This window comes from Callionymus lyra, chromosome 14, assembly GCF_982586985.1.
Source record: "Callionymus lyra chromosome 14, fCalLyr1.hap1.1, whole genome shotgun sequence".
NCBI classification, from domain to species: domain Eukaryota; kingdom Metazoa; phylum Chordata; class Actinopteri; order Syngnathiformes; family Callionymidae; genus Callionymus; species Callionymus lyra.
The window spans coordinates 3,758,584-3,772,217 of NC_141831.1; the positions used below are offsets into that span (position 1 = coordinate 3,758,584).

Genomic DNA, 13,634 nt, shown 5'->3' on the forward strand with positions numbered 1-13,634 from the left:
GCGGACGTATTTTCACGCACATTCGGTGAATCAGGCGAGTAATGGCGGACGCAGGAGCAGAAATGAAGGCAATCCTTGCTTCGGTCGGACATGATGGGGTCGCGAGTCCCTCGAGGGAATAGCATCGGTGATGTGTGTGTGATTGTCCAGGTCCACCTTCATGTACGAGCAGTTCCCCGAGGTGATGAACATGCTGTGGAGCAGGATGCTGAAGGATAACGAGAAGAACTGGAGGCGAGTCTACAAGGTGAGGCGTCGCCCCGACGGTCCAGACGCTCATTTAAGATCCACTTCTCTTACGGCGCTGCCGCCTTTTGTGGGTGAAATAGTTTGGTTAGAAATGTTTGTGAGGAAATCAGGTTCTTACACTTGAAGGCACAACATCTATTTCGGCTCGAACCCGGAGAACGAAAACATTCATCAAAACTTGTTGATGTTTCATCAGTTGAAGAAAAAAGATTCCTGGGCTCAGGATACATGACTGAAGTTGTATCTTAATGTTGTATTATTACAATATAATATCGTTTTAACTTCAAGTTCACATTGAGATTCAAGATTTTTGTTTTTAATTAATAACTGTTTTGCACATAAACCACCTCAGCAGGTGTTGCAGTTGTAACTTTGTTTCTACTTCATGCATGTTCTGCCCTCTACAGGCTGTCCCTATGCCTGTAGAGGGCAGAGCATGCATGAAGTGGAACTGTTGTTGAAAGAATGAATGAATGAATATTGTTTATTTCGGGCACGACAGTTTAGATCATCATCAACATCACGTTTCATCATAGTTCAGGGCTCAGGATACATGACTGAAGTTGTATCTAAATGTTGTATTATTACAATATGTTCTTTTAACTTCAAGTTCACATTGAGATTCAAGATTTTTGTTTTTAATTAATAACTGTTTTGCACATAAACCACCTCAGCAGGTGTTGCAGTTGTAACTTTGTTTCTACTTCATGCATGCTCTGCCCTCTACAGGCTGTCCCTATGCCTGTAGAGGGCAGAGCATGCATGAAGTGGAACTGTTGTTGAAAGAATGAATGAATGAATATTGTTTATTTCGGGCACAACAGTTTAGATCATCATCAACATCACGTTTCATCATAGTTCAGGGCTCAGGATACATGACTGAAGTTGTATCTAAGTGTTGTATTATTACAATATGTTCTTTTAACTTCATATTCACGTTGAGATTCAAGAGTTTTGTTTTTTAATTAATAATTGTTTTGCACATAAACCACCAGTGTTGCAGTTGTAACTTTTATTTCTACTTCATGCATGTTCTGCCCTCTACAGGCATAGCGACAGCCTGTAGAGGGCAGAACATGCATGAAGTAGAACTGTTGTTGAAAGAATGAATGAATGAATATTGTTTATTATGAATGAATATTGTTTATTTCGGGCACGACAGTTTAGATCATCAACATCACGTGTCATCATATTTCACATACATGACATGCGTGTCCCGAAAGGCAGCAAAAGCAAATAGTGGTAAAGAAATGAAATCATAGATATAATCCTATCTTAAATCAGCTCTTGTTTCACTTTGGGTTAACAGATTATTGTCATGTATGAGGATTTCACATTAAATGTTACAACAGGTCGACAGACAGTTTTTATTCCGTTCCTTTTTGTATATGTTGGACGGATGAGAGACATTTTTTTGATTAAAGTAAATTGTTGAAGTGAAGCGAGTAGAAAAAAAAGGGCATTTAAACACAGTTACGCCATTTTCATTATGAAAGAGAAGATAATAATCATTGAGAACCTTATGATTCAAAATCAGATCGATGTAGGAAACTGGTCTTGATGCTCAGGAACACAATAGAAATCCTTATTTAAACATCATGAATTAAGAAAAAAGACCAAGAGACATGTTTCTGGTGCGAATGTTTAAATTCTACTGATCTTACTAAAGTACTCGCGTGCAGATTTACAACAAGCGTGGCGAACTCAGCGACAAAGAACTAAATACTTAACATGTCATTGAAGTCAATATTATTGGCTCATTATAACAACTTGACGTTTGTTTAATTAAATTAAAAAAACCAAAAAACATAGACTGGATGGTCATGTATTTGTTGGTCTCCTCAGGCTCTGCTGCTCCTGGCTTACCTGATCAGGAACGGATCCGAACGGGTCGTGACCAGTGCCAGAGAACACGTCTACGACCTGAGATTCCTGGGAAACTATCACTTCTTTGGTGAGTCACAGAGTCGCGGTGAGAAGAAGTCGATGAAATTCATTGTTTTTACATCTCATTACCGTATTTTCCGGACTATAAGTCGCAGTTTTTTTCATAGTTTGTCCGCGACTTATGTGTGAAATTATTACCACATTATTAGCGGTATATCATTTCACATGTTATTCTCACACTAAACCACAAGAGGGCGCTCTAGGCCTGTGTTGATCATTTCTACGTAGAAGAGGAAGCATCTTCTACCTCCGGAGTTAGTTAGTTGTTTAAAAGTGACACGAGGATGAAGAGTTATTTGGAGTTACACGGATGGTTTGGTAAACTTGTTAGTTATTTATGCTATAGTTCTCTGAATAACTCTTCATATGTTATGTTAACATACCAGGTTCTCACTTCATGTAACGTAACATTATTCTGTTGTTGCCTCTAGTTTTATTTTAAATTGTCTTTCAAGATCACATGTCTGTTCTTGGATTTTATCAAAGAAATTTCCCCCAAAAATGTGACTTATACTCCAGTGCGACTTATATATGTTTTTCCTTCTTTATTATGCATTTTATGTCTGGAGCGACTTGTACTCCGGAGCCACTTATAGTCCAGAGAATATGTTATATGAAAAACATAAAATTCATTCATTCACTTTCTGCGCTGGAGTCTATCCCAGCTACCTCGGGTGAGATGCGGGGGGGACACCCTGGACAGATAGCCGTCTGCAGCAGACACACAACCATCCGCATGTTTCACAGTTTTCGAAACAAACTCTGTATGTTCCTGGACTGTGGGAGGAAAGCGGAGCAAACATGGCAAGAACATACAAACAGGCGGGAAGTGAACCAGCAACCTTCTCTCTCTCGCTTGATGTTCATTTGTTATCTTAGTTGAGATGAAAATCATGTGTGTGAATGGTTGTCTGTCTTTGTGTGTCCTGTGACAGACTGGCGTCCTGTCCAGGGTGTCCCCTGCCTGGAGGAATGAATTTCCGAAAAACTTTAAAATGTTAAAATAATAATCTAAATTATTTTAAAATATTACCTTTCATTAGTTTTTAATTCCCTCACAGTATATTATTAGTCTATGTTATTTAATTATTATTGTTTTTCTTAGAATTGTCATTCAATATGTGCTCGGTGTGTTGAAATATTCTTTGTGGATTTTCTGCTGTTAAACATCGGAGAAATGTGAGTTCTTCTACTAGAGCGCTATAGTAGAAGAACTCACATTTCTCCGATGTTTAAGCTCTTTACAAATATTACTTAATGACTTACTTACAGTGGGAAAAAATAAAGAAGTGTACACTTGAAAAGATGTCAAATAACAAGGTGTGTCTCCCAGACGAGAACGGGAAGGACCAGGGCATCAACGTCCGCCAGAAGGTCACGGAGATGGTGGAGTTCATCCAGGACGACGACAGGCTGCGGGAGGAGAGGAAGAAGGCCAAGAAGAACAAGGACAAGTACATCGGGGTGTCTTCAGACAGCATGGGAGGAGGAGGAGGAGGAGCAGGAGGAGCAGGAGGAGGAGGAGGCGCCGTCATCAAGAACCGTGAGTGACTCGTGGCGTCGCCGCGTCTCCTCCGCGACCCTGACCACGACCTTCTGTCCGTCCAGCCTCGGAGTTCGATCGCAGCAAGTGGGACGAGGACTGGGACAAGAGCAAGGGAGCGTTTCCCTTCAGCGAGAAACTGGGGGAGATCAGCGACAAGATCGGCAGCACCATCGACGACACCATCAACAAGTTCAGGAAGAAGGAGCGCGACGACTCGCCGGACAGAGTCAGGTGAGTCCAGCGCTGTCATCGCCGCCGCCGCCACTTGATTGACAGGCAGCCAGTCACGGGACATCTGACTTGTTGTGACGCTAACATGTACCGGAGCTGTGTCTCAAATCACATACTTGTGTACTTGAACTTAGTATTTTTAGTGCATAAGAGGTCTCAATTCTTAGTATGTGAAATGTAGTTCTCCATACACACTAAATTGTACTTAAACGCCCACAAAACTGAGTATGGATCGATGGACACTTTCTACCGTAAATGGCCGCCATCTTAGTGACGCCGACGTTGTAAATGGAAGTTCCGTCATATATACCGTATTTTTCCGCACTATAAGGCGCACTTAAAAGCCTTCAACTTTCTCAGAAAACGACTCCGGAGCACCTTACCCTGTATATATGAACCTTACCTGGTGGGTGACTTGTTTACAAACACTTTAATGACTCTGCGCCGACTGAGCCGTGGGCGGGATTACGTCCTTGCGTTATCACGGTGTGGGATTTACGACGCACGTCACTTCATGGCGGACGTCTGTGGAGTGAGATTACTGCCACCAGTTTGAGCGAGTGTGTCTTGATGACTAACACACCATGTGTACTAACCACCAGTGCACCAAGTATGTGATTTGAGACACAGCACTGGAGATGTTTAGTGTCTCAGAGTGATGATGTCATCAGTTCACTCAGTCACATAACTCTTGACTAATATAACATGTTTGTCTCATTGATATTTGATTCTGTTAGAAAATCAACCAATGAGACACTTTCTTTGTTGTAAGCTCCGCCCGTCGTGATTTGAAGATTTGATTGGATCAGCAAGCTGTCAATCAAAACAGCTGATTCAGGGAATTGAACTTAAGAGATGTTGTGATTCATGAGTCAAATGATTCATTCAGTCGAGTTCCCGACAGAATGTTGTGTTGGATGTTGGCTCGTGTGCTCATAAAGGAACGTCAACACATGCAGTTCCTCACTTGACTCCATCTTGGCTGCAGTGACAACGAGGAGGACCGAGCCTCCAGGAACGGCCGGCAGGAGGCGCTGGAGTTCAAGGACGAGGAGGAGACGGTGACGACCAAGAGCATCCAGATCACGCAGGCGACCGAGACCACCACCACCACCACCAGGAAACGCAGCGCGGCGGCGGGGAGCAAGACCCTGGACCTCGGCGCCGCGGCCCACTACACCGGAGACCGGAGCCCAGAGGAGAAGGTACCACTGGGGTCTGGTACCGTGGGAGGAATATTGAATTTATAAAATGGATTTATTAATTATTTGAATTAAGAAAATCAAACTTTATTTGTAAAACAAACATTCATTTTGAAAATGTAATTATAATTTATTTTTTTATTAATTATAATTAACCAAATTAAATCTTTCAATATAGAAATGATTGAATCAAATTCTTAAAAATATATATATATATATTCTTAAAAGACATTTCAATTTTTAACATATTAAATGTAAAACAGTTCATGATTCTGATGACGTTGATGATCTATTGAACAACTTCCTGTTGATGAACTAACAAACGACTTCCTGTTGGTGAACTATTAAACAACTTCCTGTTGATGAACTTACAAACAACTTCCTGTTGATGAACTAACAAACAACTTCCTGTTGATGAACTTACAAACAACTTCCTGTTGATGAACTAACGAACAACTTCCTGTTGATGAACTAACAAACGACTTCCTGTTAATGAACTATTGAACGACTTCCTGTTGATGAACTAACAAACAACTTCCTGTTGATGAACTAACAAACAACTTCCTGTTGATGAACTTACAAACAACTTCCTGTTGATGAACTTACAAACAACTTCCTGTTGATGAACTTACAAACAACTTCCTGTTGATGAACTAACGAAAAACTTCCTGTTGATGAACTAACAATCGACTTCCTGTTGATGAACTATTGAACAACTTCCTGTTGATGATCTAACAAACGACTTCCTGTTGGTGAACTATTAAACAACTTCCTGTTGATGATCTAACAAACGACTTCCTGTTGGTGAACTAACGAACAACTTCCTGTTGATGAACTAACAAACGACTTCCTGTTGATGAACTTACAAACAACTTCCTGTTGATGAACTAACGAACAACTTCCTGTTGATGAACTAACAAACGACTTCCTGTTGATGAATTATTGAACAACTTCCTGTTGATGAACTAACAAACGACTTCCTGTTGGTGAACTATTAAACAACTTCCTGTTGATGAACTAACAAACGACTTCCTGTTGATGAACTTACAAACAACTTCCTGTTGATGAACTAACGAACAACTTCCTGTTGATGAACTAACGAACAACTTCCTGTTGATGAACTAACAAACAACTTCCTGTTGATGAACTAACGAACAACTTCCTGTTGATGAACTATTGAACGACTTCCTGTTGATAAACTATTGAACAACTTCCTGTTGATTAACTAATTATCAACGTCCTGTTGATGAACTAACAAACGACTTCCTGTTGATGATCTAACGAACAACTTCCTGTTGATGAACTAACAAACTATTTCCTGTTGATGAACTATTGAACAACTTCCTGTTGATAAACTAACGAACAACTTCCTGTTGATGAACTAACGAACGACTTCCTGTTGATGATCTAACGAACAACTTCCTGTTGATGAACTAATGAACAACTTCCTGTTGATAAACTAACAAACGACTTCCTGTTGATGAACTATTGAACGACTTCCTGTTGATGAACTAACAAATGACTTCCTGTTGATGAACTATTGAACAACTTCCTGTTGATGAACTAACAAACGACTTCCTGTTGATGAACTATTGAACGACTTCCTGTTGATGAACTAACAAATGACTTCCTGTTGATGAACTATTGAACGACTTCCTGTTGATGAACTATTGAACGACTTCCTGTTGATGAACTAACAAATGACTTCCTGTTGATGAACTATTGAACGACTTCCTGTTGATGAACTAACAAACGACTTCCTGTTGATGAACTATTTAACGACTTCCTGTTGATGAACTAACAAACGACTTCCTGTTGATTAACTAACAAACAAGTTCCTGCTGATGATCTAACAAACAACTTCCTGTTCCGCAGGCGTCAGGCAGGAAGTCGTCATCAGCAGGTCTGGCAGATCTGCTCGTCATCGATGCTTCGTCCACGAAGACCATGAACTCTGGTGAGACACGAGTTGAAAGTGAAACATCTTCGCGTCACTGACGCTTGTCGTCTCGCGTCCTTCAGATCTCTTCGCTGGGTTCGCAGACTTCTCGTCTCCGGCGGCGTCGGCGAGCCTGCCCACCTGCACAGGTACGTCACGGTCACGCGTGTGGAGATGTCAACACGTGTTCCTCTGACCAATGAAAACCTGTCGTGTCCAGCTGCCAAGTCGTCCACCGGGGAGTTCGGAGACTGGAGCGCGTTCTCGAACCCGCCCGCCAAGTCCGCGGCCCCCCCCTTGACCTCCGACCTGTTCGGTAACCTCCAGGCGCCGGCGGCGTCCAGACCGACCGCCGTCCCTCCGTCCGCGGAGCTCTTCGACCTGATGGGAGGAGTCAACCCTCAGCTGCAGCACGCCACGCTGAGCACCTCGCAGAGCCTGACCTTCTCTCTGGGCGGCTCGGCTGCCGGGGCCCCCTCGGTCCTGCCCGGCGTCCCCCTGTCCCGGTCCCAACAGGTGAGTCGGCGCTTCGATGGTTTCACGGCAACACTCGTGACATCTGGACCAACACCATCCAGGTCCGAGGAGAGGAACAAATACTTGACACTGACGTGGTGGAATATTTAGTCATTTTATTTCCAAACCTCACAACAAGAAGGTTGCTGGTTCACTTCCAGGCCGAGCCCACATGTGACCTTTCTGTGTGGAGTTAGTATGTTCTCCCCGTGTTGTGTGGGTTTACTCCGGACGCTCCGGTTTCCTCCTACAGTCCAGAAACATACAGAGGTTGATTGAGAACTTTGGGAAATTTTCCATAGGTATGAGTGTGTGTGTGAATGGTTGTGTGTCTTTGTGTGTCCTGAGACAGACTAGCGTCCTGTCCAGGGTGTCCCCTGCCTCTCGCCCTATGATACTGGGATAGACTCCCATAAAGGGATGAAGCTGAGGCGGTAGAAAATGAATTAACTTCCAAAACTTCTCTCCAGAGATGACTTAAAATAATAAACTACACGTAGAGAAAATTAAATTTTTTGCTGCCATCTAGTGGCCGGAAGTTAAACTGTAACAAATGCTGTGAATATTTGCATGTTAAAAATAAAATAAGATAGAATTATTTTGTTTTAAACCAACTTTATTGAAATACAAAACCATAACAGAACTATGGTAAAAAGAAATATATATATATATATATATATATATATACATATATATATATATATATATATATAAATATTAAATAATAATATAGTAAATTACATAAAATATGAGTTGAAAGCCAAAATAAAATCGATAAAGTGCTGTTGAATATTGAATCAGTATAAAGAATATATTTATCTGTGTTTTTATTTTTTATTATTTTAATTTCTTAACTCCCTTACTTTTTATCATTTTAATTGACATTTTTCTGTTTTATTTATTGCTATTTTTCCCTTTTCTTCTATTACTATTTTGTTTGTTCAGTTTCCTGGTCAATAAAGAGAAGGATTTGCTTTAAATAACAAATAAAAAAGTTCTTCTCTCTAAAATTACTCTTTACTGTTAAAAAATATATTTTATTTAAAAAAATGATTTCTTTCTCTTTTCAAGTTTCATCTCAAATATATAAAATATTAAAATCCTCGTGAATCAAACAATCATGAATGAAACTGTATCAACAGATCGATCTTTGTTATAAAAATGTTTCAGACGCACACGTTAATATTTCATCGTCTTCATCTTCATCTTCATCTTCATCTTCTTCTTCATCTTCATCTTCATCTTCTTCATCTTCATCTTCATCTTCATCTTCATCTTCATCTTCATCTTCATCTTCTTCATCTTCATCTTCATCTTCTTCATCTTCATCTTCATCTTCATCTTCATCTTCATCTTCATCTTCTTCATCTTCATCTTCTTCATCTTCATCTTCATCTTCATCTTCTTCATCTTCATCTTCATCTTCTTCATCTTCATCTTCTTCATCTTCATCTTCATCTTCATCTTCTTCATCTTCATCTTCATCATCTTCATCTTCATCTTCATCTTCATCTTCATCTTCTTCATCTTCATCTTCATCTTCATCTTCATCTTCATCTTCTTCATCTTCATCTTCTTCATCATCTTCATCTTCATCTTCATCTTCATCTTCATCTTCATCTTCATCTTCTTCATCTTCATCTTCATCGTCTTCTTCATCTTCTTCATCTTCATCTTCTTCATCTTCTTCATCTTCATCTTCTTCATCTTCATCATCATCTTCATCTTCTTCATCTTCATCTTCATCGTCTTCATCTTCTTCATCTTCATCTTCATCTTCTTCATCTTCATCTTCTTCATCTTCATCTTCATCTTCATCTTCTTCATCTTCATCTTCATCTTCATCTTCATCTTCATCTTCTTCATCTTCATCTTCATCTTCATCTTCATCTTCTTCATCTTCATCTTCATCTTCATCTTCATCTTCTTCATCTTCATCTTCATCTTCTTCATCTTCTTCATCTTCATCTTCTTCATCTTCATCTTCATCTTCATCTTCATCTTCATCTTCTTCATCTTCATCTTCATCTTCATCGTCTTCATCTTCTTCATCTTCATCTTCTTCATCTTCATCTTCATCTTCTTCATCTTCATCTTCTTCATCTTCATCATCATCTTCATCTTCTTCATCTTCATCTTCATCTTCATCTTCATCGTCTTCATCTTCTTCATCTTCATCTTCATCTTCTTCATCTTCATCTTCTTCATCTTCATCTTCATCTTCTTCATCTTCATCTTCATCTTCATCTTCTTCATCTTCATCTTCATCTTCATCTTCGTCTTCATCAGAGTCTGGCCGCACTGATGTCCGAGCAGCCGAGGGGACACAAGGCCACTAAGGTGGGCGTCGGAGGTCAGGGGTCGCTGGGGTCGACGTGGTCGGACCCCTCGGTCAACATCAACCTGGACTTCCTGTCGGCCGGTCTCAACGCCGCCAAGTCTCCGCCCACTCTGAACAACATCATCCAGCAACAAGGTATGGAAACAAATAGATAAAAGATCTTAAATATCATCAATTATTGAACCTTTTTTTAATGTCAAAGAAACTATTTTATGAGTTAAACGTTTTATTTATATTTATGTTATTTAGATTACTGTACTCAACATTACGTATAATTAATAAAGAAAATGATTTGTTGTTGTTTTGACTTCATGTATATAAATATTAATAATAGAGTTAAAATAAAAAGAATAAACAAAGTCATTAGTTGTTGGTTTGACTTCATGTATATAATTATTAATAATAGAGTTAAAATAAAATGAATAAACAAAATGATTGTAGTTGGTTTGACTTCATGTATATAATTATTAATAAAAGTTAAAATAAAATGAATAAACAAAATGATGAGTTGTTGGTTTGACTTCATGTATATAATTATTAATAATAGAGTTAAAATAAAATAAATAAACAAAATGATTGTAGTTGGTTTGACTTCATGTATATAATTATTAATAATAGAGTTAAAATAAAATGAATAAACAAAATGATTGTAGTTGGTTTGACTTCATGTATATAATTATTAATAATAGAGTTAAAATAAAATGAATAAACAAAATGATTTGTAGTTGGTTTGACTTCATGTATATAATTATTAATAATAGAGTTAAAATAAAATGAATAAACAAAATGATTGTAGTTGGTTTGACTTCATGTATATAATTATTAATAATAGAGTTAAAATAAAATGAATAAACAAAATGATTGTAGTTGGTTTGACTTCATGTATATAATTATTAATAATAGAGTTAAAATAAAATGAATAAACAAAATGATTGTAGTTGGTTTGACTTCATGTATATAATTATTAATAATAGAGTTAAAATAAAATAAATAAACAAAATGATTGTAGTTGGTTTGACTTCATGTATATAATTATTAATAATAGAGTTAAAATAAAATGAATAAACAAAATTATTTGTAGTTGGTTTGACTTCATGTATATAATTATTAATAATAGAGTTAAAATAAAATGAATAAACAAAGTGATGAGTTGTTGGTTTGACTTCATGTATATAATTATTAATAATAAAGTTAAAATAAAACGACTTCATGTATATAATTATTAATAAAAGTTAAAATAAAATGAATAAACAAAATGATGAGTTGTTGGTTTGACTTCATGTATATAATTATTAATAATAGAGTTAAAATAAAACGACTCCATGTCTATAATTATTAATAACGGAGTTAAAATAAAATGAATAAACAAAATGATTTGTAGTTGGTTTGACTTCATGTATATAATTATTAATAATAGAGTTAAAATAAAATGAATAAACAAAATGATTGTAGTTGGTTTGACTTCATGGATATAATTATTAATAACGGAGTTAAAATAAAATGAATAAACAAAATGATTGTAGTTGGTTTGACTTCATGTATATAATTATTAATAATAGAGTTAAAATAAAATGAATAAACAAAATGATTTGTAGTTGGTTTGACTTCATGTATATAATTATTAATAATAGAGTTAAAATAAAATGAATAAACAAAATGATTTGTAGTTGGTTTGACTTCATGTATATAATTATTAATAATAGAGTTAAAATAAAATGAATACACAAAATGATTGTAGTTGGTTTGACTTCATGTATATAATTATTAATAATAGAGTTAAAATAAAATGAATAAACAAAAGGATTGTAGTTGGTTTGACTTCATGTATATAATTATTAATAATAGAGTTAAAATAAAATAAATAAACAAAATGATTGTAGTTGGTTTTACTTCATGTATATAATTATTAATAATAGAGTTAAAATAAAATGAATAAACAAAATAATTTGTAGTTGGTTTGACTTCATGTATATAATTATTAATAATAGAGTTAAAATAAAATGAATAAACAAAATGATTGTAGTTGGTTTGACTTCATGTATATAATTATTAATAATAGAGTTAAAATAAAATGAATAAACAAAATGATTTGTAGTCGGTTTGACTTCATGTATATAATTATTAATGATAGAGTTAAAATAAAATGAATAAACAAAATGATTGTAGTTGGTTTGACTTCATGTATATAATTATTAATAATAGAGTTAAAATAAAATGAATAAACAAAATGATTGTAGTTGGTTTGACTTCATGTATATAATTATTAATAATAGAGTTAAAATAAAATGAATAAACAAAATGATTGTAGTTGGTTTGACTTCATGTATATAATTATTAATAATAGAGTTAAAATAAAATGAATAAACAAAATGATGAGTTGTTGGTTTGACTTCATGTATATAATTATTAATAATAGAGTTAAAATAAAATGAATAAACAAAATGATGAGTTGTTGGTTTGACTTCATGTATATAATTATTAATAATAAAGTTAAAATAAAACGACTTCATGTATATAATTATTAATAAAAGTTAAAATAAAATGAATAAACAAAATGATGAGTCGTTGGTTTGACTTCATGTATATAATTATTAATAATAGAGTTAAAATAAAATGAATAAACAAAGTGATTAGTTGTTGGTTTGACTTCATGTATATAATTATTAATAATAGAGTTAAAATAAAACGACTCCATGTCTATAATTATTAATAACGGAGTTAAAATAAAATGAATAAACAAAATGATTTGTAGTTGGTTTGACTTCATGTATATAATTATTAATAATAGAGTTAAAATAAAATAAATAAACAAAATGATTGTAGTTGGTTTGACTTCATGTATATAATTATTAATAATAGAGTTAAAATAAAATAAATAAACAAAATGATTGTAGTTGGTTTGACTTCATGTATATAATTATTAATAATAGAGTTAAAATAAAATAAATAAACAAAATGATTGTAGTTGGTTTGACTTCATGTATATAATTATTAATAATAGAGTTAAAATAAAATGAACAAACAAAATTATTTGTAGTTGGTTTGACTTCATGTATATAATTATTAATAATAGAGTTAAAATAAAATGAATAAACAAAATGATGAGTTGTTGGTTTGACTTCATGTATATAATTATTAATAATAGAGTTAAAATAAAATAAATAAACAAAATGATTGTAGTTGGTTTGACTTCATGTATATAATTATTAATAATAGAGTTAAAATAAAATGAATAAACAAAATGATTGTAGTTGGTTTGACTTCATGTATATAATTATTAATAATAGAGTTAAAATAAAATGAATAAACAATATGATGAGTTGTTGGTTTGACTTCATGTATATAATTATTAATAATAGAGTTAAAATAAAATGAACAAACAAAATGATGAGTTGTTGGTTTGACTTCATGTATATAATTATTAATAATAGAGTTAAAATAAAATGAATAAACAAAATGATGAGTTGTTGGTTTGACTTCATGTATATAATTATTAATAATAGAGTTAAAATAAAATGAATAAACAAAATGATGAGTTGTTGGTTTGACTTCATGTATATAATTATTAATAATAGAGTTAAAATAAAATGAATAAACAAAATGATTGTAGTTGGTTTGACTTCATGTATATAATTATTAATAATAGAGTTAAAATAAAATGAA

General features: G+C 34.8%; 1 protein-coding gene across 1 annotated transcript in view; it reads left to right on the forward strand.

Moving 5' to 3' along the window:
* LOC148065735 (clathrin interactor 1-like) overlaps positions 1–13,634 on the forward strand; it is a 30,725-nt gene that overhangs the window by 14,470 nt on the left and 2,621 nt on the right. The window contains exons 3-11 of the mRNA XM_087807738.1: positions 151–247; positions 2,095–2,203; positions 3,530–3,739; positions 3,805–3,973; positions 4,962–5,178; positions 7,051–7,132; positions 7,198–7,263; positions 7,335–7,630; positions 9,920–10,106. Of these exons, the coding sequence (XP_087663864.1) occupies positions 151–247; positions 2,095–2,203; positions 3,530–3,739; positions 3,805–3,973; positions 4,962–5,178; positions 7,051–7,132; positions 7,198–7,263; positions 7,335–7,630; positions 9,920–10,106 (1,433 nt within the window). The remainder of the gene's footprint in view (positions 1–150; positions 248–2,094; positions 2,204–3,529; positions 3,740–3,804; positions 3,974–4,961; positions 5,179–7,050; positions 7,133–7,197; positions 7,264–7,334; positions 7,631–9,919; positions 10,107–13,634) is intronic.